This window comes from Jaculus jaculus, chromosome 13 (assembly GCF_020740685.1).
Source record: "Jaculus jaculus isolate mJacJac1 chromosome 13, mJacJac1.mat.Y.cur, whole genome shotgun sequence".
NCBI classification, from domain to species: Eukaryota; Metazoa; Chordata; class Mammalia; order Rodentia; family Dipodidae; genus Jaculus; species Jaculus jaculus.
This window is the reverse complement of record NC_059114.1, coordinates 93993812-94019384: the sequence shown is the minus strand read 5'-3', so window position 1 is coordinate 94019384 and position 25573 is coordinate 93993812. Positions and strand designations below refer to the sequence as shown.

Genomic DNA, 25573 nt, shown 5'->3' with positions numbered 1-25573 from the left:
AGCAATCCTCCTACCTCAGCCTCCCAAGTTTTGAGATTAAAGGCATAAGCCACCCTACGCAGTTTCTATGGTTTCTTTTGAATAGATACTCCATTGATTGAAAGGCTGACTAACTTGGCTATAGCAGATTGCTGGCTGTATTTAAAAAAAAAAATCTTGGGGATGGTTCTAGAAGTGTGTGTGTGGGTGTGTGTGTGTGTATGCTTATGGAGGCCAGAGGTTGACATCCAGTGTTTTTCTCAGTCACTCTCCTTTTTTTTTCTTTTCTTTTCTTGGAGACAGAATCTCTCACTGAACCTAGTGCTCACTGATTCAGCTAGACTAGTTAGCCAGCAAACCCTAGGGATCCTCCTTTCTCCAGTGCTCCAGCTCTGGGATTACAGGCACATGCCACCACCCCTGGCTTTTGGGTATTGGTGATCTGAATCAGGTCCTCATTATTTAGTTTGAGGTTTTGATTGGATAGGAGGTACGGACTAGACTGGATGGATGACTGCTGGTAAACTTGAATTTGATTGGGGGCCCAAGTAAAGTGCTTATTTCTGGAGTCTGATTGGATGCTTCACATGGATTGCCAATCACTCCATTTTCAACCAGTTAAAATTGCTTAAACACGGTGTAGTCTTTGAACAGCAGGTAGTCATACACACACACCACACATCTTGGTGGGGAACACCACCAAACACACTCAGCTGTTATTTACAGCTTAGCTTCATTTTCATCATTAGTAAAATGGACGTGATAGTATCAGTTTCCTAACCAGTCTGCTGTGAGGAATCAATGAGACATGAAGGATGAGAATGAATATATAGTTTTACTTATTTGAGAGAAAGAGAGGCAGATAGAGAGAATGTGCGCACCAGGGCCTCTAGCCACCGCAAGTGAACTCCAAACGCATGTGCCACCATGTGCATCTTGTTTTTGTGGGTACTGGGGAAATCAAACCTGGCTCCTTAGGCTTCACAGGCAAGTGCCTTAACCACTAAGCCATCTCTCCAGCCCAGAGCAGAGCTTTTTAACCTCAAAGATGTCCACCATTCGATGGTTAAGGAGCCACACTCCTTCCCTACGCTGGTAAGAAGTGCAAGGAAGGGACAGTGCTGACCAGAAATGAGTAACCCTACTTCCTTTATTCCCATCTGTCAGTTAGATTTTCTTCTAGCTCAGAAACATAAGGGAAAAGTGAGGAGGTGGCCTGGCCACACAGAAAAGGCTGAAAGGGTCCTTCATTAGGGCCAATCTTTGTTTGTTTTGGTTTTCAAGGTAGGGTTATGCTGTAGTATAGACTGACCTGGAACTCACTATGTTGTCTCAGCCCATCCTCGAGCGCACAGCAATCTTTGTACCTCAGCCTCCTGGGTGCTGGGATTAAAGCTGTGCGCCACCACGCCTCGTAGGTTCAATCTTCATAGTGGTAAATATTTTTAATTAAAAAAATTAAAGATAATGCAATCATATCGTTCAAGACTCCAAACATACATATGAAGTAATACCTTCAGAAGACTTGTTCCCAGCCGGGCATGGTGGCGCACGCCTTTAATCCCAGCACTTGGGAGGCAGAGGTAAGAGGATTGCCATGAGTTCAAGGCCACCTGAGACTCCATAGTGAATTTCAGGTCAGCCTGGGTAGAGTGAGACCCTACCTCGAAAAACCAAAAAAAAAAAAAAAAAGACCTGTTCCCGCCCCCTGTGGCTTTGCACCTGTTAGCCCCGTTTCTTACAAGTAACCGCTGTTTCGTGTGTGGCGAGTCCATTTCACAGAGAAGGACACTTAAGGCCCGCGGGCTGGATGATTGCTTGCCCAGTCCCTCCCTCCCAGCGAAGAAGTGGGTCTCCAAAGCCAGCTTCCGAGCCCGCCAGGGGCCTCAGCAGAGGCCGGCAGCACAGGCGAAGGCTGCTCGGGTCTTCGGAGCTGAGCGAGGTCGCCGCGGGGGGCCGCAGCTTCTCCGCGCCGGGCCCGGCGCCACTCCCGCCCCTGCGACCTGGGCGGCCAGACGCGGCCCCGCCCCAAGCTCGGGTTTTCCGCGAAGTGGCTCTAACTACTGCCGCCCTCTGGTCTCTCCCCAGGACCGCCCGCAGAGCCGGCCCGCCTCCCCGCCCTGGACGCCCGGCACGTCCCGGCCCCCCAGCAGCCTGGACGGCTGGCTCAGCCCCGGGCCGTGGGAGCCGGGTCGCGGGAGCAGCGTGAGCAGCCCGCCGCCGCCGCCGCCGCGCACGTCCCCTCCGGGCAGCGAGCGCCCGGTCTCCCCGCTGCGCCCCGAGAGCGAAGGGCGCCCCCCGAGCCGCCAGCTGCAGGCCCTCCTGGCTCGGAACATCATCAACGCGGCCCGGCGCAAGGGCGCCTCCCCGCGGCCGGCGGGCGCGGAACCGCCGCGGCCCTTTTCCCCGCCGCCGCCGCCGCGCATGCGCTCCTCGCCACCGCGCATGCGCTCCCCGCAGCCCGCCCGCTCGGGCGCGGGAGGTGCGCGCGGGGCCGAATTCGCCCAAGTCGGGCGGAGCCCGCGGCCGGCGCGGTCCTTGCTCTGCTCCAGCCCCCTGAGCCCGGAAACCGCGCCGCCCAGGCCCAGCCCCTACCGCCGCTCGCCCACGGACTCCGATGTGTCCCTGGACTCCGAGGACTCCGGGGTTAAGTCTCCGGGCATTCTCGCCTACAACATCTGTCCCCGCGGGTGGAACGGCGGTCTGAGGTTAAAGCGTGGGAGCCTCCCCACCGAGGCCTCCTGCACCACCTAACGCTTCGCTTCCTCAGAGCCCTGGGAAGAAGCGTGAGGCTTTGCTGTCCTAGCACCGAGACCCCAAAGGGTCTGACTTTATGGGATAGAGACCCAAATATGGGTTCTAGTTTTTGCTCTGTCATTTACTCATGTAACCCTGAGCGAGTCTCTTGTCACTAACCCTCAGCTATCGCAGCTGTTTAATGTGACTTTGGCCAAGGCAGTTTCCAAGTATCTAAATTTCCTCTTCCATCCACACAGATATGTCTTGGAGGAGGTAGTTGTGCACGTGGCCTTTGGCCCTGTTGCATCCAGGGTTTCATCGTGTCCTTCTTCCCTGTGTTCTCTGTAGTCTGGCAAATGAGGGGTGTGTTCAGAAGAACCTAGACCATGACCCATGCGCAGGCCCGGGCTTGATCACCTTGGCTCCCTGACTCCAACTCCCAGGCAGGAGCAGCTGTTTTTCATCCCTTCTCAGACAAGCTCTATTTTTATCTGATGACATTTAGACAGATCTCCCAGACCAACTCAAGGTGCCCTGTTGGCCCTCTCCTGGGAGAGAGGGCAGGAAAACTCTCCCTAGACCCTTTCATGCTGTCTTCTCCACCTCACCAAAGCTGGGGAGAGAACTAGAGAGCTAACATGTGCCTTATCTCGCTGCCCTCAATTTGGGCTTACTTGGAAAGAGGGAGACCGAAAGATCCTTGTTACAGAAAATGCAAGCCAGAGAAAATTTTAGCTTGGGGTGGGAGGGACTTCTGACTTCTGCTGTCTTCCTGCCCTGAAATGCATTCCATAGTATTAGAAATTAGGGAGATCTCGCTAAAGGTCACCAGATAAATATAGAGCTTCTTTGAGAAGAGATGGAAAACAGCTGCTCCTGCCAGGGAGCCAGGTGAATATGATGGAGAAGAGTGGAAGTGGGGATGGCAGGGCTTGAATTCAGGGACAGATAAACTAACCTCAGAGTGGGCCAGTATTTCTGGCCACCTAGGCAATACTCACTTCAGTTTCAGGCCCCAGCCTACTCACTGTTCATGCCATGTCCAAAAGAGTGTTCTATCCATCTCTTTCCTGTACCATTCTGGCTTAGGTCACACCTGGTGCCGAGTGACCTTGAAGAGCCTGGTTTCAGCCTGCCCGTTATATCTCAGTAGTTCTGATTCCAGTCCCTAGGAGGGACACTGAGAAGAATATGCTGAGTCCCATAATCACAAGAATTGGTTGATGGTGCCCCTTGCAGTCAAGAATATCAACTTCACAATACTTGAGTGAGAGGGTAGAGTTGAGGATCAGATGTAGTGAAGTGAAAGAGTACCAAGATGTTGCTGTGTTGCTAATGGTGAGAGACAGTGTGGTTTTGGGTTGTTAGTAACTCACCCACCCATCAATTAGATTAACATTAATCCTTGAACCCCTGAGTAAGTTTAGGGAAAGATAGAAGAATACAGTCAGAATTAGGTGGTGTACATTGGATTAAAAGGGTAATCTTGGAGAGCTTCTAGCACATATAGATTCTGTTAATGATGGCTGGTCACATATACCAAAGCCTCTACCTGCTGTAGGATCTTTTGTAGCTAAGGAGACCTGGTGCATCCCAGGAAAGACACTGCCAGGCATCTCAGCAGAAGCAATGAGGTAGATCAACTTTTACCTGCATTTCTCTAAAGAGTCGGCAGGGGGCAGCCTTGGGAAACTGCAACTAAGTTTGTGCTATTCTGCCAGGTTGACACCCTTCTCCCCAACTCTCTTCCCATTAGCGCTTGCCTGTGTCCTGCCTCTTGCCTCCTGTAGAATTCAGCACAATAAATGTCTCCTACCTTTTCCTGCCTCATGAGTTGTTTTTGGTTTGCCTGAAGCCTCTTTTTTTCTTTTCAGGCATGAACCATTCCATGGGACTCTGGGTAATATGAGACACTGGAGCTGAGAGTTTGGGAATAAACAGCTACAAGCAGTGGTGGGAAATGATGAAAAAAAACCACAAAAGTCCTTGGTTGAAACCTAAGTTCTGTCAGTGATTAGCAGGGTGGGTCCACTCCTCCGTGCCTCAGCTCCCTCCCCCCCCCCCCACACACACACGCTGTTATGGATGAATTGAGTTTGGTGATGTCTTAGAGCAGTAGTGCCACAGGATGTTGTAGCTGGAGTGGGCAGGCCAAACTAAGTCATGGTCCAGTGCTCTGGGACTAATTCCTTTATAGAGGTCAAGTTGCAGAAGAGGTCAGGTATGAGTCCAGGTGACCCTAGTGAGGTCAGCATCATCAAAGATTCAATTCCTGGTGTGCCAGCTTCGGCCCAGAGAAGGGGATTATAGCTCCACTCCCAGATGAGGGCAAGCATGCCCTGGGGATATCCCTTATGTGTCCTCTCTAGAAGCTCAGGCCCACAAGAGACAGAGGAACCCAAGGGGCAGAAAGTTGAGAACATGGGCTAGAGCAGAGTCTGGGCTACAGTTATGACTGGGTGTTCAGAATGTGCTCTGGGACTCTGCACTGACAAGTGCTCCCTACCCTGGGCCCTTGAAGCCTTGCTGTACCTATGCTGCCCTAGCATTGGTTTGTGTGCCTCTTGACCACTGTCATCATTTCAGCCAGGACCTCTCCTGTGCACACTGCCTACTGATGATCTCACTCCAGTGCTCAACACTCTGAAGTGGTTCATCCCCAGTGGGATTATGAGATTGGCATCTGACCCACCCCCATCTGTTCCTCCTTTCCTTACCTCCTATTTCCAGTCTCTTCCCCAAGATCTAGGCATTCTCCAAGTACCTGTCAACACCCTTTCCTTCCCACCCTCTCTGTTCTTGCCCCAGGCCAGTCACTCTTGCCTCTTGAATGGTCCTTTTCATCAGCAAAGCTATCTTTGGTAAATGCCAATCTGACCATCCCACTTCACCAATTTAATCTCTTCAGCAGCCCTTTGTATCAATTTCCTTTCGGAAATCTGGTGTCTATCCACCTATTCCGGCCTCAGTTCTCAGCACTGCCCCCAGCCTCTAGCTCTAGCTCTACCTGACAGTTCTCCATGGTCTTTACAGATGCAATGGCTTTGCCCCCTCCACCTGATAAACTTTCATGCATCCTCCAAGACCCAGTTCAAATGTCTCCTCCCGTGGGAAGTCTGCCCAGGCTCCAGACCAGGCTGGTAGCATGTTCTTCTGATCCCTGGGCATTTTCTGTGATGCAGCACAAAGACTTATTTACTGGTCTGAGTCTGAGATGGTTGAGCTTCTTAAGGAGGGAGCCCTGTCTTATTTATTTTCAGTCCATGGTTAGAGGCTCAGAGAATTCAAGAAGGTAACAGAAAGGAGGGAGGGAGGGAAGAAGGAACAGAGGAAGAAGAGGAGAAAAATTCCAGCAAAGATATCAGAGGACAATTCATATACTTATTCTTCCATGCATGCATTTGTCCATCCACACATTTGTCCATCCAGCAAGAATTTATTGAGTTCCTATCAGCTATCATTGTAAGCACTAAAGACACAACAGTTAAGCTGCTGTGACTGCAGCCAATTTCAGATGACTGGCATGTGCATGTGTCCATGTGTGTGTACCTGTGGGTGCAAGCCCTTCTGTTTGCAAGGGCCTGTTGCTGGGGCACCTGTCTTCCCTAGGGCCTGGTGCTTTTAGCATCTGGCCCCAGCTCCTGTTGCAGCCCAAAATAAAGCTGTGACCCAGGACAAGGCAGGAATGATTCTCGTCAGCTGAAGTCAGCGTTGACTGCAGGCAACCCCGCTCACTGTCCACTGGACTCTGACTGCAACAGACACCGACCACACAACTCCCAGCTTTCTGACTGAGGTATTAATCTTGAGGGTCTAACATTCCTTCCTGCCCACTGTGGTCCCAGCCTCTCAGGTACCAGCATTCTAGGGGAGCTTGGGAAATTTTGGGGTGGGGGAATGAGCACAGGAGACTAGGCAATTTACAGGGCAGGGGCAAAGCCCTTCAGAGGACCCAGGAGTTGGGCCTCATGGGGACCTAGATCCTGGGTTGGGAGGAAGGGAACTCTAAGCTCCAAGTTCCTGTACATTAAGTGAGGAGGAATGACTAGGGTTAAAGGTAAGGATAGGTGATGGCTCTGTTCAGGATGTCATGCAAACAACTTTCTGTCTATAAATTAGGTATCCTTCCTAGAGCCTGTGAATTAGTAAGGGTGTTTATTCACAGACAGATTTATGAACTGTGGCATTGTAATCCTGCGTGGTCACACTTGGGAGTTCTCAGTCATCCCATAACTCTTGTTCCCAATCCATGCAGACACATTCAAGTTTATATTCAGTGTCAGTGGCTCATGAGATGCCTTGAAGTCTATCCTCATGGCTTAGTCCAGCCATCCTTGTTAAATTATAGAAGGGTAAACAGAGGCACAGAGCTGGAGAGCTACTTCTTCATATTTGCAGAGGAAGTCAAAGGAACTGATTAGACTCGTGTTGCTCAGCTCAGTACCCACTAGGGCTTCATGTGGGGGGGGTGGGGTATAGATGGAGGGCATATGGAAAGATATGGAAGCCAAGGAGAAAAATGTAGCAGAATAGCAATAATGAGGAGTTCAGGGACTTGGCTTCTTTTGATGCAAAGTAAGGAGACTGGGCTGGCAGCTCCCAGAGATTCTCTATGGCTTGTGTTTATTAACCCTCTTCAAGATTCCTGGCAAGTGCTGTGAGATGAAAAGGGGAGGTGGAGGAAGAGGAAAGGAAGAGAAGGGATGAGAGAGAAGTAAACACCAAGGAAGTAGCCCAGAGGTATGGAGATAAAAGAGGTTAGATGATGGTTCTCTCTACCTTTTTGGTCAGCCTCAGGACCTTGGGACAGTACTGAGGACAGAAGGAAAGGATCAGTGTGCAGACCCCAGGGTAGCCCCATCCTGGCCCATGCTTGCCTCTCTATAACCTTTGCCAGCCTCCAATTCCAACTCTCCTGGGCCAGAAGATGACAATCACTACTGAGACTCCACCTTTCACAGCCCTGATGCTCAAGGCATGGGGATAAGCCATAGAGCTTCTGAGGACAGAGCCCCCAGGAGCCTGGATCCTGATTTATGTAGCATCCCCAGGTCTCAGTTTCCTCCTCTGTACAGAGACCTCAGAGGTACTTCAATTATGATAGCCCTTTCTTGTGATTACAGGCTGCTCATAGCTGGGGCTGGTTTAGCACAGAATTGGAGAAGTTCTGGGGAGGAAGGAGGCAGCCTGAACCATTTGTGGGAGTCTCTCTCCACAGGATGATCCCCAAGGAACAGAAAGAGCCAGGGATGGCTGTCATTGGGGACCTTGCTGGACCAGGTAAGGTATACCCAGCCCTATGCTTTTCTCAGACTCCTCCTGGTTTCAGATCATGGCCACTTAGGCCTTCTGGTTCCAAACCTGACAAGCTGGTGTGAGCTCCAAAGCAGACCCAGAAAAGCTGGCCACCTGGCTGACAGTCTTCCTGAGGCTCTGGTGGGAACTTGCCTTATGTACACAGAGCAGTTGCTGAAGCTGTGTCCCAGATTGGGACCTGGCTCAAAACTGCCCTGTTCCCAACTAATGCCAAGTTGAACTCTGAGGGCTCTGGTCCCAGATACAATCCTGACTGTGGCCAAAAGTTCCCAGCATACTCACCCTTGCTTATTGGAACTGTGGGTCTCACTGAGGCCCAAGTAGCTAAACCCTATGGTTGGGGACAGGATTGGAGAGGGTGGCAAGAACAGATTGTTCAACTCAACAATTTTACAAACCCAAACAACTTTACTTAAAATCTGGCTCATCTAATGAATAAAGCACTTAAAATTAATGCTTGCAAATTTTTATAAGACCTCTGTAAGAACTCTAGGTATAATTTTGGAGTTTTATTTATTTGATTCACATTGGAGCTTCTCAAATATTTTTAAAATTAATTCAAGTATGTTGGAGGATTCAAGCTCTAGTAACACTCTGGCTCTGTACTGCTGGTTACAGCCTAGACTACACAGCCTCTACTCTAGAGCCTCTGATTTGGTGAATGTAGGGTGGGGCTCATACATTTGCCTTTTGGACAAGAGCCCAGTTGACTGTTGACTGATTCAGGTGACAGTGAGCCTGTCCTAATAAATGCTCATCCTGGAGCTCTTCTGATACTAGCCTTGGTCAGAGACTTACAAAGTTGTCAATCAGATTGTGTGTGTGTGTGTGTGTGTGTGTGTGTGTGTTTAACATATCTTATATAATCTTAACCTCTTTTTGTTAGTGTCCTGTTTCTTTTTATCTTCATGATTTGTTTCCTTTAGGGTACTGGGGGTTGACTGCAGAGCTTCATGCATAGTAGGCAATCATGGGCCACACCCCCAGTCCCTATTCTTCATGACTTTGTATGCTGAAATATGCAAACTTGATGAGATATTGGTGCTTTACAGATGAGTTATGCAATGAATCTCATTTCTCATGGCTACTTACTAACCCCCAAATATAGACATACATCATTTATACCAGACTTAAAAGATATAGCTTGTTGATTACTGCTAAGATACCTAAGTTTTTGAAATGCAAAATATGAAGGAAAATCCTTATTGCTGGATGCCATAGGACAGACACTGTGTGTTGTTAGCTTCACAGTGCTGGGAAACGAGACACAGTTTATGGGAGTAATGGGTTTATTTCAAGCTTACAGATCCAAGGGGAAGTCTCATCAGTAGCAGAAGAAGCTACTTCCATACCTCTAAGCAAAGAGAAACAACCAAACAGCCCACAAAAACCAAAAGCAGCAACAAGGAAGTTCAGCAAGCAGGAACTCCTCCCTAGAGCTCAGGCTTCTCTCTTACACCTTTGGGCTGGAACTCAGATTCACCCTGCAGTGACACCTTAGGGCTAGACTCCAGGATCCACCCCCATTGACACCTCCTCCAGCCAGATGGCTGAAGATCCAAGTTACAAGCTGAACAAAACACCTGAGTCAGTGGGGAACATGCATTGAAACTACCATACTATGTTAGAAGTTTTTGTGCCTTATGTCAGGTGTCCCTCATAACTCTGAAAGGTAGACAGTTTTCATGTCTACAGATGAGAGATGAGGCTCAAAAGAGCTAAGTGGTCATGGCTGGTAAATACAAAAGCTGGGATTTGACTATAGGCCTCTTTATCCCCAGGTATGCTGCTTCTATATGGTTATCCAAGTAATTAATCCATTAAAAAATATTCAGATAAAACACATATGCATGGTTCTTTTTTTTTTTTTTTTTTTTTTGGTTTTTTCGAGTTAGGGTCTCACTCTGGCTCAGGCTGACCTGGAATTCACTATGTAGTCTCAGGGTGGCCTCGAACTCTCAGCGATCCTCCTACCTCTGCCTCCTGAGTGCTGGGATTAAAGGCGTGCGCCACCACACCCGGCTATATGCATGGTTCTTAATAAAGGAAGCATTTGGGAATAACTACTGTTAATATGTTGATTTCTTCTGTCATATATAATATAAGTGCACATAAGTGGGCTAAATACTATGAGCTATGTTCTCAAGCTTGCTTTACTATTATTATTATTATTATTATTATTATTATTATTATTATTCAGAACATATTTTGGCTGGGCATGGTGGCTCATGCCTTTAATCCCAGTACTCAGGAGGCAGAGGTAGGAGGATCTCTATGAGTTAAAGGCTTACCTGAGACCAAATAGTGAATTCCAGGTCAGCCTGGGCTAGAGAAAGACCCTACCTCAAAAAACCAAAATAAAAAAGAAAGAACATACATTGTGATAGATACATCATGTGTTGGTACCATCTCTTCCTTCCTCCCTGCCCCCATTCCACTGAGGGCCCCTCAGTGGGTGTTGCAGTCAGGTTCACATTGCTGGTAGAAAACACCCAACAAAGAGGAGCTTTTTGGGGAAAAGGGTTTATTTTGTCTTACAAACTTGAGGGGAAGCTCCATGATGGCATGGCCAGAGGGTGGATGTCATCTCCTGGCCAACATCAGATGAATAAGAGCAACAGGAAAGTGTGCCAAACACTGGCAAGAGGAAGCTGGCTATTATACCCATAAGACTCCCCCCAACAATACATTGCCTCCAGGAAGCTTTAATTCCAAAATCAACACCTAAGTTTATTGGGGACACCTCAATCGAACCACCATGGTGGGGTTTCTGGTATTCCTCATGGGGTTGTGAGTTATGCATTGTGAGAGCAGCAGTCAGTTATTGGGTGGGGGCAATGCCTCTGTGTATGATGTCCCAACCTGTGGCTCTTACAATCTCCACACCCTCTTCTGAAAAATTCCCTGAGCCATGGTGGGTGTTGTATTTTAAGTATACTTAAGTGATGAACTCTTAGGAGCTTCTGGATTTCTGCTTTGATATGAGCATCTGCCTCCTTTACCCTGGTACACATTGTCAGGCTCACCATGGGAGGCACACTCTTGCTCATCTCCTTAACTCCTCTGTGGTTTCAGCTGGGCCTTGGATAAAGTGTGAGAGGTGCTTTCTCTCCTTGGGTCTCTCTACATTCTGAAAAAAGAAAAACAGATTCTACAATGGAGAATGTTTATTTCTATTGCTGATTTCTGTTTTGTTGTCAAGTGGATTTTGTTTTATAAACTGTGGTGTATGCATCTGTTTTGGTGCATGTAGGTTTATGATTATGATGTCCTCTTGTTGGATCATTCCCTTGATGAGTAAGAAGTGGCCCTTTTGTCCTTTTTGATTACTTTTTGTTTGAAGTCTGTTTTATCTGATATTAATATAGCAATGCCCACTTGTTTCTTATTTTCTTGGAATATCATTTTCCATGCTTTCACCCTGAAGGGTTGTCTGTCTTTAGTGGGGAAGTGGTCTTGAAGACCGAAGACAGAAGATAGAAGGATTCATTTTTTTCTGATCCACCCTGTTAACTTGTGACCTTTGATGGGTGAATTAATACCATTATGTTTAGGGTTTCAACTGGGAGGTTCAATTTAATCTCTACTACGTTGGGGTGCTTTCTGGTGTTTGATACTTTCTTGGGCTTTGTACTTATTTGAGCCTGCCCTAGTTTTGGTTATTGTGATCTTCTTGTAGGCTGTTGAGATTACTTTTTGGACTCTTCTATGTGAAGTATTCCCTGAAGTATTCTCTGTAGGTTTGGCTTTGTGTTCATGAAATCATAGAGCTGGCTTTTATCATGGAAAATTTTCCTTTAACCATCTATTATAAGGGATATTTTTGCTGGGTACATTAGTTTGTGTTGGAAGCCATCATTTTTTAGACTTTGAAGTGCTCCATTCCAGGCCTTCTGACTTTCAGGGTTTTTACTGAGAAATGTGAGGTAATTCTGATATGTTGCCTTTGTATGTAACATATTGTTTCTCTTTTGCTGCTTTTAGCACTCTCTGTTTCATTTGTAGAGTTTTAACAATGATGTGCCTTGGAGAGTTGCTTCTTTGATCCAGTCTGTTTGGAGTTCTGTTAGCTTCTTGTATCTGAATGGGAGTCTCTTTTTGAGAGGGTGGGAAAGTTTTCTTTGATAATTTTGTTGAATAAGTTCTCTGTGCCTTTGGTCTGAATTTCTTCCCCTGCTGGTATACCCAAGATCTGGATGTTAAGTTGTTTTAGGGTATCCCACAGTGCCCTCATGTTTTGTTCACAAGATTTTTGAACTTACCAAGAAGTTTTGAACTCCTGAGCTGTTTCTTCTGTCTTGTCTTCTAGCTATGAGGTTCTGTCTTCCACATGGTTAACTCTGTTAGTGAGGGTTTCTAGAGAGGTTTTCACTAGTTCAATTTGGTTTGTATTTTCTGTTGCCTTTTTCTGTATAGTATCCATCCCTTTGTTGAGTTCCAATTTCAGGTCATGTCTTGATTTTCTTAATGTTTTTTGAAATTCATTCTTGTATTTCCTATGTCTTCATTAAGCTTAACCAGTTGGTTACTAAGATCCTCAATTTTTTTTGGCTTGTCTTCAGTTCATTTATCTCTTTTTTGAGGTCTCTCTGGTTTTCATCTTTTAAGCCTAGTAAAGACAGCTGTATACATTTCATTTATGTGATTGTTGGTTTTTTGTTGATTTGTTTCCAGTTATGCAATTTGCTTGGTCAGGATAACATATCTTGTATTTTGATTTTGGGGTTCTATTCCTGTTGTCTCCTCTTTTTTTTCATTGGAGACATCCATTGTGAGACTAGGCAACCTTGTTGGAGATCTCTCAATTAGTTATTTCATTTTTTTGGCGATGAGGTATACCCATCTAAGGAGAAAGCAAGAGTTTTCCCTTGTAGTGTCTTCAGTGAGTATACTGTTTTATGTTTGAATAGAACAGGCATGTGATGGCTTTGTATTTAGGGATGTGCAGGTTGTGGAGGGTGTAAGTGCACCAGCAGCTCTGGGCTGATGCTTAATGCCAAAGGTGCATTTGGAGGTCTGGAATCTCTTCAATCTGGTCTCAACTGTGTCTTGCTGTGGCTCAGGAGAAGTAGCACTTGTCCTTGATCCCCTACTGTACCCAGATGGGCAGGTTATGGAGGACTCACTGGTTCCTCCTGGCAGTGGTTGCCAAATATTTGTGCATTTCCCTTCTGGGGCTGAGGTGATGCTCCAAGTGGTCACTGGCAGGGGCAGGGTGGTGGAGAGATAATGGAGGTTGCTAGGTTCCACAGCTCAGGCCAGATCAGGGAGTTGGCTGATGTGGGGGAAACAGGGATGTGGGCTAAGGGACGTGTACATACAAACACACACACACACACACACACACACATACACACACAGGTGCCTGGAGGCCACACAGGGTGTGAAAGGGCTGTAAGCAGGGGCAGTGACATGAAAGTGTGTCAGGTTAAGGGGCATAGTCCAGGGAGCCTTCAGAATGGCACACCAAGGCAGAGAGACAGGGAAGTGCTTATGGGTCATGGGGCACAGTCAGAGGATCCTGCAGGCAGTGCAGTAGGATACAGGAAAGCATGGGAAGGGGGTTGGCAAGTCAAGAAGCACAGTCAGGGGCTCCTGCCAGAAGTGCAGGGGAGACATGGGTGGGTCAAGGAGTGCAGTCTGGGGATCCTGCAGGCCCATGCACCCAGGTTGCAGTATGAGACAGGGAATTGCTTGAGTTTAGGGGCACAGTCAGAGGAGTCTGTGGGCAGCTCAGCAAGAAACAGGGAAGTACACTGGTCCGTGGGCACAGTCAGGGAAGCCTGTGGGCAGTGCACTGGTGAACCTGGTTGGTGAGGGTCCAGTGTGCTACCTGAGAGCGTGGGAACCAGCATATTACCAACTGTGCCTACCTCCTGGATACTGCCTGCCCAGTAGAGGTCTGCTAAGACCAACTTATCCTAGAGCCCCATAATTCTTGCCTGTTTTACTCTAGGAGCTGAAACTGGTTAGGAGGCCACCATCTTGACCAGAACTCTGCTTCTTCTTCTTCTTTTTTTTTTTTTTTTTTTCCTTTCCTTAATAACACACCACAGTCTTCTTTTCATCCTGGCTTGACTTAACTCTACTTTAGCACATATTTGTTGGACATTTCTTACTTATTGAACCAACCCCTAATGTAAGTCCCAAATGCTTATCTTGTGTGGGCAGGATTTGAGTAGTCTTATGCAAATGATTTACTGAGGATGTGACTCAACTTTAGTCCAAGTTCAGTCTGACTTGGTGTGGAGTTTTGGAGGCTCAACTCCAGATAACATATCCTGCCTCATTAAGGGGGACTACAGCAGTCTGCATGGCACTGGGCAGTTCCCTGTAAAAGCTGTGGACTATTATCCACTCATAAAGAGCATCTGGATATGTACATGCACACCTACACACATGGGCACACACACATGAACATGTACACAGACCGACACACAAAAGAGTATCTGTGCAGCTTCCACCCCAAGGTAAAATCCCACAGTTTCCCCAATTTTAAACCCCAATGCAACAAAATATTCTTGTACATATATCTTTGGATATGTTTCTTCAACTCTTTTCCTAATAACAAATCCCTTAAAGTAGAATTAGTCAAGTAGTTATCCTTTATCTTTCATAAAATCTGAGCTCAGTTAATCGGTATAGTGTTTGACAATATGATGTGGGGGCAGACTTTTATTATGTATCTATTTATAAATTGTCATATTTTTAAGAATTCCATACACTTCCTTGTTAACATGGCAGCAAGCAGTGAAAACAACTTCCAGTTCTCCTTTTTTTTTTTTTTTTTTTTCTTTTGAGGCAGGGTCTCGCTGTATTCCAGGCTAACTTGAAATTCACTCTGTACTTCAGCCTGACCTTGAACTTATGGTGATCTTCATATCTCCTGAGTGCTGGGATCAAAGGTGTGTACAACCATGCCTGGCTTGTTTGGTTTTTGACATGGGATCTCATGTAGTTGAGGATGACCCCTTTCTTCCACTTCTCAAGTTCTAAGATTACAGGCATGTGCTACTGTGCCTGCAAATATTTGGTTGACAGAATGAAGAAGAAATCCACGTTCCTTCTTCATGTCTGTTTGGGATTCCATGGAATGGAGGGAACAGCAACTGCTATGGGTTCTCTGTGCTGCTGGTGGCCTCATCCAGCTGTTCTTCTCCACAGTCTATGACAATTCTGGCAACCTCTCTCTTCATTGCTCAGGCCTTCACTACCTCCTCTTGCATCTTTATCTCAGCTAACAGTCTTGCTTCATGTTTCAAAGAGAAAATAGCTATCAGAGGACATCTTCTAGTCCCCTCTGCCATATCTATGTACTTGCTTGCATCTCTGCCCATTTCTTCTCAGCTTTCCCTCTGGAGAGCATGGGTGGACTCTGCTTTACATCTGTCTAATCCAGTCCTGCAACTAGGCATGGGACATCTATCCTCCTCATCTTGGGTTCAGGGATATTCCCTTGGCATTTCTTCTCCTTCTATTGCACTGTGAAGCATCCCCTTAGCTAACACCCATGCCTTTATTAGCTGCTCTTTCTGATTCCACAGCTACCAGCAGCCACTGTCCTTCCAGTAACTATCCATTCTCTTCTTTTCATCCTCTTGATAGTCTATAATGTCAATTTCCAAACACAAACAAAGGTAGAATATAAGCCCCACAGCATGTCCTTTATTCACTAGGTGTCAAAGCTAATACTGGAGCCTGTCATTTCTCCCCCTTCTCATTTCTTTATCATCCATCCCAAGTGAAAAAAAATAACTATCCTTGCATACCACTAAAATGTTAGCACATTGAACAAAATCAGAATAGTGATTTAATGCTATACAGTAACCCATTTCATATTCAGTTGTCTCCAATTTTTAAATTTAGCTTAATTTTTAATTAAGTTTGCTTTAATCCAAGCAAGGATGCTGATTTTTATTTATTTTATTTTTATTAATTTATTTATTTGAGAGAGAGAGAATAGGTATTCTAGTTCCTATGTCCACTGTAAATGAACTCCAGATGTATTCACCACCTTTTGCATCTGGCTTATGTGGGTCCTGGGGAATCAAACCTGGGTCCTTAGGCTCTGCAAGCAAGTACCTTAACTGTTAAGCTATCTCTCCAGTCCGATTTTTTTTTGTTATTTTTATTTATTTATTTGAGAGCGACAGACAAAGAGGCAGAGAGAGAGAGAGAGAGAGAGAGAGAATGGGTGTGCCAGGGCCTCCAGCCATTGCAAATGAACTCCAGACGCATGCACCCCCTTGTGCACCTGGCTAACGTGGGTCCTGGGGAATCGAGCCTCGAACCGGGGTCCTTAGGCTTCACAGGCAAGCGCTTAACCGCTAAGCCATCTCTCCAGCCCTTGTTTTGTTTTTAGAGGTAGGGTCTCACTGTAGCCCAGGCTGACTAGGAGTTAGTCTTAGGTTGGCCTTGAACTCATGGCAATTCTTCTACCTCTGCCTCCCAAGTGCTGGGATTAAAGGCATGCACCACCAAGCCTGACTTCCAGTCTGATTTTTATTTTTATTATTTTATTTGGTTACTATATCTTTAAAATATCTTTTAATCTAAAAAAAAAAAAACTCCTTCCCCTTTTCCATGTTGTTCACTTGTTTGAAGTTGGGCAGTTGTCTTCATTGAATAATTCTGATTCTTGGATTTGGCCAATTGCTCCCTGGTGGTGTGGTAAATCTTGTTCCACTCTGTATTTCTCTCTCTTTCTTTGGCTTTTTGTTTTTTGAGGTACAGTTTCACTCTGGCCCAGGATGACCTAGAATTAACTATGTAGTCTCAGGGTGACCTCAGACCCACGGCAATCCTCCTACCTCTGCCTCCTGAGTGCTGGAATTAAAGGCATGCTCCACCATGCCCGGCTCTGTGTTTCTTCTTGAACCCTCTCTGATCAGGCTTCCATAGCTAAATGCTTCATAACCACTGAGTTGGTAGAGATTACTTCTGCCTCTGGGTTAGTTGTGATATTCAGTTTTCAGGCCTCACCTAACTTGACATGTCAGTAGCCTTCAACTCCATTAGGCAGTCTGTCACTTGGTTTCCAGGGTGCCACTCCAGGTAGATTTCCTCTTACTTATCTGCTGGCTTTTCTTTTCCAGGCTCTAGGGAGGGTGGTTGATTTCATCCTTTTAAATGTGGGAGAACTCTAGGGTTAGTTACTGGCTCTCTGTATCTGTGTTCTATCTTCTTGACCTCACCCAGCCTTTCAGCTTAAAATGCCATCTATATAACTGGCACAGAGGTATATGATTATTGTATTTATTTATATTTTTGCTGTGATAGATGAGAATGACCCCTTGCATATGCTAGGCAGTTGTTCTACCACTGAATGACACCCTGATCTTGTATCTGATGTTACAGAACTACAATGCTGGCCATGATGTTCATTTAGAACTTTCTCCTGTAATCACCCTTAGTACTCAGTTCTCTGACTTCTAAAAATCTTACTTTTTTCATCAAGTGTAAGAGTATGTCTTTTTCTAATAGGGCAACCACAAATTATGGGGTTAGGAGCTAAATAGTAAGGACATTACTGAGCTCTGAAGTGGCCACAATACTAATCTTATCCATGAGAAGAGAGACAAGCATCACATTTGCCATTGGAAAACAGAACAGTTCAGACATTGTGGTTCACATCTTAATTTCAGCACTGGGGAGGTGGAGGCAGGAGGATTAGGAATTCAAAGCCAGCCTCAGCTACAATAGAGAGTTAGAAGATAACCAGGACTATACGAGACACTGTCTCAAAATAAAATAAAAAAATAGAAATAACCCTGTGAAAAACCAGGCCTTGAGATGTAGCTCAGTCAATAGTATGCTTGCCCAGCACTGTATAAACCAGGTATAATGATAACTTGTTATCCCAGTACTTGGGAGGTGGAGGCAGGAGGACAAGGAGATCAAAGTTATTTTTGGCTACATAGTAAGAGAATAAATTAGGTTACACAAAAGTCTGTCTTAAAATAAAATTAAATTAATAAATGAAATTTAAAAGGCATATATTTAAAACCAAACACCTTCTCCCAAACTTCTTTTTTCCTCTGCTTTCCCCACCTCAGTGAGTGGTTGCTCTATCCTTCCAGTGGCTTGAGTCTTCTCTTTCTCTTATTATTCCATACTTGTGACTTCCTTTAAAAAGTATTTAGTATGCCCCCCACCATGCCTGACTTCTGCTGTTACAACACATAGCTTACAACCCTATGGGGAATACCAGCAATCCCACTGAAGTAGGCCCTTAATGGATTAGGGGCAGGGAGGAAGGAAATGTTGGTACCAACACATGAAGTGTTCATACAAAGTATATTCCTAACTTTTAAAAGGTTTCAGAATATTAGGCAAAATCAGAGGAAATAGGGCAGGAACAATTTAGATCATTACGAAGCCCATGAAAGGTGAGCTTAAAATCCAGGAAATTTTTAATAATTACAAAGAGAAAATGACAGACATAAGGAAACCCCTTAGCCTGGTAGTACCAGGTATTTTTGAGATTTTGGGTTAAAGTCCCAGGGTCCTCTAAATGAAGGACAGGGAACTAAGGTGATTTTAATCAGTAAAATTAAATCAGAAAGAGTCCAGATATTATCTTCTGTCAGAGTTTAGTCAGACTTTATGAGAAAGCTAAATATATAAAGGTTCTTTATTGCCTGCTTATTATTTGCAATTAGTTGGTTAATTAAAAAATAAACAATAGTTGAAGAAGAAAAAAAGTATTTAGAGTCTGATCTTTTCTCGTTATATCTTCACCATTATAGGCAAAAAAGAATCAGAGGAAATTCACAGAATAAGTGTACAGTATAAGATGTAACACTGTTCACTGAGCACCAAGCTCTCTTGCCCATCAGATGGGAAAAAGGTTCCAAAGAATGCCGACACCCCAGTGTTGTCAAGCATGAGAGAAACAGGCATTCTCACAAGGGAAGTGCAAAGCTGGGATAAGACTCTGTAAGCAGCAGCAGGGGTGACTTTGGGTTGGATGGTAAGAGCCCTCTCTGGCCTTTCTGGTAGTCCCTTTCTTGGACCTGGGGAAGAAGCTGAGTGTGCCCCAGGACCTGATGATAGAGGAGCTGTCACTGCGCAACAACCGTGGATCCCTCCTCTTCCAGAAGAGGCAGCGACGGGTGCAAAAGTTTACCTTTGAGCTTTCCGACAGCCAGCAGGGGGTGAGTATACCTCCAGTTTTATTTTGGGGTAGTGGGTTAGGAGAGCAGACTGAGGTCCTCTAGCCCCCTCTGGGAGTCCCTGTTTTCCAGCTGGAGAGACTGTGATGGACCTCTTAGCAGATCAGAATCCAGGCTAAATTTGCAGCAGGCAGCATGCAGTCCAGACCTGAGCTTGATCTATCATTGAAAATACGGAATGACTTATTTTACTTTTTCCCAGTGGAAGGAGAAAGCCATGGAACAATCTTTGGGTAGAGAGAGGTTCAAAATGAACTAGGCATGGTGGCTCACACCTGTAATCCCAGCACTTGGGAGGCTGAAGTAGGAGGATCAATGTGAGTTCCAGAGTGAGACTGTACCTCCAAATAAAAAAGAATCAAAGAAAGAAAGACTCTTAGCTGGGCATGATGGCACATGCCTTTAATCCCAGCACTCAGGAGGCAGAGGTAGGAGGATCGTCATGAGTTTGAGGCCACTCTGAGACTACATAGTGAATTCCAGGTCAGCCTGGGCTAGAGTAAGACCCTCCCTCGAAAAACAAAGCAAAACAAAACAAAACAAAACAAAACTTGTCCTTAGGCTTTAGACAGATAGATGGCAGGCAATTTGGGTCCTGCTACTAAAGGTGAGTATTTCATCCTTCACCACTTAATTTTTGTTTTATATAGGAAGTGTCCCCTCAGTGTTTGTGTTATATAGAAGGTGGCTAAGAGAATGTAAAAGAAAACTAAGAGTGGCAAAACCCCTACCTGTGCCATGAACCCAAGGCAGTGCACACTCTATCATCAACATCATTGTTATCAGGGACCTGGGGTTACATTTTGTGAGTTCTTAGACTCCTTAATAAAAGAATTTAGCTGGGTCTGGTGGTGCACACCTTTAATCCCAGCACTCAGGAGGTGAAAGTAGGGGGATTTCTGTGAGTTTGAGGCCAGCCTGGGACTTCAGAGTTCCAGGTCATCCTGAGCTAGAGTGAGACCCTACCTCAAAAAACTAACTAACTAACTAAATAGATAAGTAAAATAATTTAGAAACAGACTCAAAAGAAAACTGGAGGATGGGCTGGAGAAATAGCTTAGCAGTTAAGGCACTTGCCTACAAAGCCTAAGGACTCATGTTCAACTCTCCAGGTCCCATGTAAGCCAGACACACAAAGTGATGCCAGCGGCAAGGTGGCACATGTGCACAATGTGGTGCATATGTCTGGAGTTTGATTACAGTGGCTGGAGGCCCTGGCACACCAATTCTTTCTCTCTTGCATAAAAATAAAAATGTTGGGCTTGCCTAAAATAAAAAAAAAAAAAAAAAACGAAATAAAAAGAAAACAGATTAAAAAAAAAAAAAAAAAACAAGGGCTGGAGAGATGGCTTAGCAGTTAATGCATTTGCCTGCAAAGCCAAAGGACCTCGGTTTGATTCCTCAGGCCACACATAAGCCAGATGGACAATGCGTCTGGAGTTCATTTGCAGTGGCTGGAGGCCCTGGTGTGCCTCTCTCTCTTTCTCTCTCTCTCTCTCTCTCTCTCTCTCTCTCTCTCTCATTCTCTCTCTCTGCCTCTTTGTCTCTCAAATAAATGAATAAAAATTCTAAAAAGCTCCTAAAAAGAAAAAACAAAACTGGAGGGCAATGTTATTAGATCTTGAGAGAAAAACCATAGGGAAAAGAAGTTTTATAGCTCGGCAGCTGCTGGGAGAAGGGAAATGGACAATAGGAATAGAGAAAGCCATGCCCAGGAAGCAGGTGGGCTCAACAATGGAGGTTATGCCACATCTGGAGTTCATTTGCAGTGGCAGAAGGCCCTGGTGTGCCCATCACAAACACACACTCTCTCCCTGTTTCTCTCTCTCCTTGCAACTTAATAAATTTTTTTTAAAAAAAGAGGGCTGGAGAAATGGCTTAGTGGTTAAGACACTTGCTTGAGAAGCCTAAGGACCTAGGTTTGATTCTCCAGGTTCCATGGAAGCCAGATGCACATGGTGGTGCATGTCTCTCCGGTTCATTTGCAGTGGCTAGAGGCCCTAGTGTGCCCATTCTCTCTCTCTCTCTCTCTCTGTGTGTCTCTAATAAATAAAGGAAAAAAGGCCTAAAAAACCCAAGAGAGCCAGAAGTGGTGGTGCACACCCTTAATCCCAGCCCTCAAGAGGTGGAGATATGAGGATGGCTGTGTGTGTGAGGCCAGCCTGAGACTACATGTTAATTCCAGGTCAGTCTGGGCTAGAGCGAGCCCCTACCTCAAATAAACAAAGCAAGCAAACAAACAACAACAACAAAAAAAAACCAAGTCACAACCCCCAGGGAACCAGAGAAGAAATAAAAAGGGAGAAGAGGAAAAGCTATACTTTCTGAATTAGAACTCAGAGAAGCTGGCAGACTCAGCAGTGAGGAACCGCAAGCCACCATGAAGGAGGGGTTTCTGTGGATTTAAGAACACTTCCTCATTAAGGGATACATATTCCTTCCACATCCTCAGTGTGTCTTTAGGTGGGGGGGGGGTGGTCTCTTGGGACAGGCTCAGTTGGATTAACTATTAAGAGAGGGACCACACCTTACATTTTGAGTATCTTGTTTCCAAGAGCCAGAGGTAAAATTCAAGTATCATTCTTTTGATCGGGACAAAGTAGTTTTCCTCTACAAAGCTGTGATAGACCTACCTCCTCCCTTTACCAGAGAAAGGGGAAGTGGGGATCAAACCTGATCATAAAAGAGGGGCTATCCTCAGTACTTCCAAGCCTGCTAATGCCTAAGTACTTCATTAGCATCACCACTTTATGGAGAAGGCAACTAAAGCCTGGGGAAGTATCTGACCCTGAACAGATATTACAACAGCAATGAATATTGATATTCCTCTGTTCTAGGCACTGGGGCTTTATCACTGTTGACTATGACCGCATTCTTCTAATCTCCCTGGAGATCTCCCAATTTCCTCCCAAGCCACTCCTCATTCCTTTCTCTCAGGTGTTAGAATACCCTGGCTACTTATTCCCAGCCCCAGCCCCCAGATCCTGGGCATTTCCAGAATGTGATTTGGTGAAAGACACCCCAGGAGAAACTGGGGTGGAGGACATGGCCTTTGAGTACCTATCCCTTGTAATCAGGTTGCCAATAGCTTGGAAGAGAAGACCTACAGTTCCAAGTTGCATGTGTTCTCGGCCTCGCCCGAGGGCCCTGGAGGTGTCCACCCGGCAGCTTCCCCAACTGAGCGAGTCCCAAGTCCCAGCGCCCTGGCACCAGGTGAGCCGTTGCCCTGGGTCCTGGGCCTAGGGCTGGGGGGATGAAGAGCACAAGTGTGAAAGCTTAGGTCAAGAAGAACACATGTGCATGCATGCATACATACATACACCTACCCCAGAACGCAAAGTTCAAGTCACCCACTCCACACAAAGTCACACCTCCAAACAGTCTATACACAGGCTCCAATGCTCCTAGTGTCTGGAGGTGGGGGAGGCTCCCCTTTACATATTTGGCATCTCATCCCACCACTCTTCTCTCTTGACTCACATCTTTTTCCTCATCCTTGTTTCAGGGGAGGGGAAAGAGTTGCAGTGCCCACTGGCTGTGGCCCATTCTCCATGTCGCTTTGTCCCCAGGTTATGCTGAGCCACTGAAGGGCATACCTCCTGAGAAGTTCAACCACACAGCCATTCCCAAGGGCTACCAGTGCCCATGGCAGGAGTTCATCAGCCACCAAGACTATGCAAGCAATGGTCAAAATTACATACCCAACTTCCGCAATTTTAGGAACTTCAACAAGTAAGTCAGGCTGGATCCTGCAGGCAGTATAGGGAAGCCCTTGTCTGCTTTTCTTTAAAAATTTATTTATTTGAGAAAGAGAATGAGTATGGGCATGCCAGGGCTTCCTGAAACTGCAAATGAATTCCAGACGCATGTGCCACCTTGTGCATCTGGCTTACGTGCGGCCTGAGGAATCAAACCGAGGTCCCTTTGGCTTTGCAGGCAAACGCATTAACTGCTAAGCCATCTCTCTAGCCCTTGTACATGAGTACATCAAACTTAACATGGGTACTGGGGAACTGAACCCAGGCTGTGAGGCTTTGTCAGAAAGTGCCCTTAACCTCTGAGCCATTTTCTCCAGCACCCTTCTTTGCTTTTCTTGAGTGCTTTCTGCAATCCAGCTCTAGCCCCAGCATGCTGTTGTTACTTACAGAGGTCTTGATAGAACAATGCTTCACTCTTGTGTGGTGCTCTATAAATGCAAGAGTGGGTGTGTGTGAATGAGCCACACCTCCACAACAGCATGGGGCAGACACCAGATTCCTTTCACTCTGCAAATGAAAAGGCCCAACTAGGATGTGAACAGCCTGCTCAAGGTCACAAAACAAGGTGGAAGACCAGCCAGCCAGCTTCCCAGGGAGCACCCTCCCACTCAGAATGGTGGCTGAGGCATATTCCCAGCAGCAGGAGGGTTTTAGGAAACCCTCTTCTGGGTCAGAGGGAGCAATTGAAGCATAGAGAGGAGGAACAGCACTATTTGGGTGCCACACAGAGTTCAGTCAGGGCTTCTAGTCAAGAGTCAGAGTGTGAGGTCTAAGAGGCAGAGTGTGAGGTTTTTGGCGTTTGGACAGTGTCCACCCAAGCTGTTCCCTAGGGGCTAGGCTGTTGCTGCAAAAGCTGGGGTGTCTGGGCCCCAGTACTGTCCTGGCTTAACCAAGGTTTGCCCTTCTACCCCAGAGGTGAACCTACTCTTTCCTTTAGTTCCTGCTGCAAGGAAAATACTACACGATTCTTGCTTTGCATACATACATATTCCTTAAAATAAAAACAAAATATTGCTGGGGACAAGTCACTGATAGAGAACTTGCCTAGCATGCACAAGGCCCCATGTTCTCTTTGAAAAGATATTAGTCAACTACAAAAAAAGAAAGGCATGATTTCTTTGTTCACCTATTTTCATTCTCAGCTTTCTTTATAGTAGTGACAAGGTTGTCAGCATGACCTGTACATTTTCAGAACTATTGTTCAGGCAGTAGCAGCTTACATAGAGGGCATGCAACATTGTGTGTTTCAATTCTTTGTATTTCATTCTGTAACTTTTTCCCGTTTAACATTGTGCCTTTGAAATGCACCACACTAATACATGTAATTCATTTCCTGTCCCTTATGTATGGTGTTTTGTCATTTCTGGCTTGTCCACTCCTCTGCCAGTGGGTATGGGGGCTGCTTCTGGCTTGTCACTAATGCCCTACTCTCCTGCCTCTTCATGTATATGTGTAGACATGAGCCTCCCTCAGCCATATGCTTACAGATGGAGTTGCTGGGTGACTAAATTCACACATCTTCAGGTTTTAAAAGATCTTGCCAAATTGTCCTCTAGTCAGCAAATAACTGGTGAAACTTTTGCATTCCTACTGCTGATTCCTACTGCTTGTTCCAGTCCTCACTCTGCTCTCCAGTTGTGGGTATTCCTTGTAAGGGAGGTGACAAGAGGAAAGAAAACCCCTTCTTCCAGTGTTCTCTTCTGGCGCTGATTGGAACCTAGCAGGTTGCTAGGACAGGACAGCTCCAACTTTGGAAACGTCACTCCTCCTCTCCACTGGGTGCAGATTTGGAGAGCAGAACTAGAGGAACCTGTTAATGCTAGTACGGCCTTTTCCTGCTTAGTGGGGCAAATTGAGACTCTAAAAGAGGCAAGGAGGGGCCGTGTGTGTGAATGTCAGTGTGCTGCCTCCCTCCCCACCACCACCCACTTCTGTCTCTCTTCCAGGACTCCTGTACCGTTTGGAGGACCCCTTTTTGGGGTGACCATTGCCCAGGCAGGCACTCCTTTTGTCCCAGAGCCCTTCAGTGGCTTGGAACTCCTCCGCCTCAGACCCAGTTTCAACAGGGTTGCTCAGGGATGGGTCCGCAAGCTCCCAGAGTCGGAGGAACTATAGCTCCACCCTAATTTCCCCAGACTCAGGGCTCAGGGAACATCTGGAGCCACAACTTGTTGGACAGCACTTCACAGTTAATCTTTTTGACATTTGTTTGATTCTTGGTGACAAGGTCTCACATAGTTGACTGACCTCTAACTCTCTATAGGCAAGGGTGACTCAGAATTCTTGATCATCTTTCCCCCACCACCCAAGCGCTGGGATTAGGGCACCACCACACCCACTTTATGTATTTTCCCACCTACTGAGATAAAGTGGTCTTGGCATCTATTCATGTGCTTAGCATTTCTGAAGCCCTTGCTATGTGCTAGACATGATGCCAGGCCTAGGTCTAGAGTAGGAAATGATGGTGATACAAATCTGTAAAGCAGTAGTATGCTGATGGACAGCAGAAAACAAAGTGCCAGGGAACAGAGGAAGGAGCCCCAACCTGAGTGTGGGATGGGAGCTCAAAAGCTTGTAAGAGGAGGAGAGAGGTGTGACAGGAGGGTA

At 46.0% G+C, this 25573-nt stretch overlaps 2 protein-coding genes across 5 annotated transcripts in view; both read left to right on the top strand.

Moving 5' to 3' along the window:
* Synpo (synaptopodin) overlaps positions 1-4538 on the top strand; it is a 56122-nt gene extending 51584 nt beyond the window's left edge. For all 4 annotated transcript variants that reach the window (XM_045132314.1, XM_045132315.1, XM_045132317.1 and 1 more), the window contains one exon: positions 2068-4538. In XM_045132314.1, coding sequence (XP_044988249.1) covers positions 2068-2733 — 666 coding nt within the window. In that variant the 3' untranslated portion in view covers positions 2734-4538. The remainder of the gene's footprint in view (positions 1-2067) is intronic.
* Positions 4539-7937: 3399 nt separating this feature from the next.
* Myoz3 (myozenin 3) lies at positions 7938-25081 on the top strand. Its single transcript, XM_004652621.1, has 5 exons — positions 7938-7998; positions 19036-19190; positions 22286-22421; positions 22778-22940; positions 24913-25081. Exons 1-5 carry the CDS (start codon positions 7938-7940, stop codon positions 25079-25081), a joined length of 684 nt encoding a protein of 227 aa, XP_004652678.1.
* Positions 25082-25573: the final 492 nt, after the last annotated feature.

Excerpts from the sequence above, each read along its gene's own strand:
- Myoz3 (XM_004652621.1), top strand. The coding sequence starts at position 7,938 with ATGATCCCCAAGGAACAGAAAGAGCCAGGGATGGCTGTCATTGGGGAC. Across the intron at positions 19,191-22,285 it reads TTTCCGACAGCCAGCAGGGG|GTTGCCAATAGCTTGGAAGA; the intron begins GTGAGTATACCT and ends CCTTGTAATCAG. Across the intron at positions 22,941-24,912 it reads AATTTTAGGAACTTCAACAA|GACTCCTGTACCGTTTGGAG; the intron begins GTAAGTCAGGCT and ends TCTCTCTTCCAG.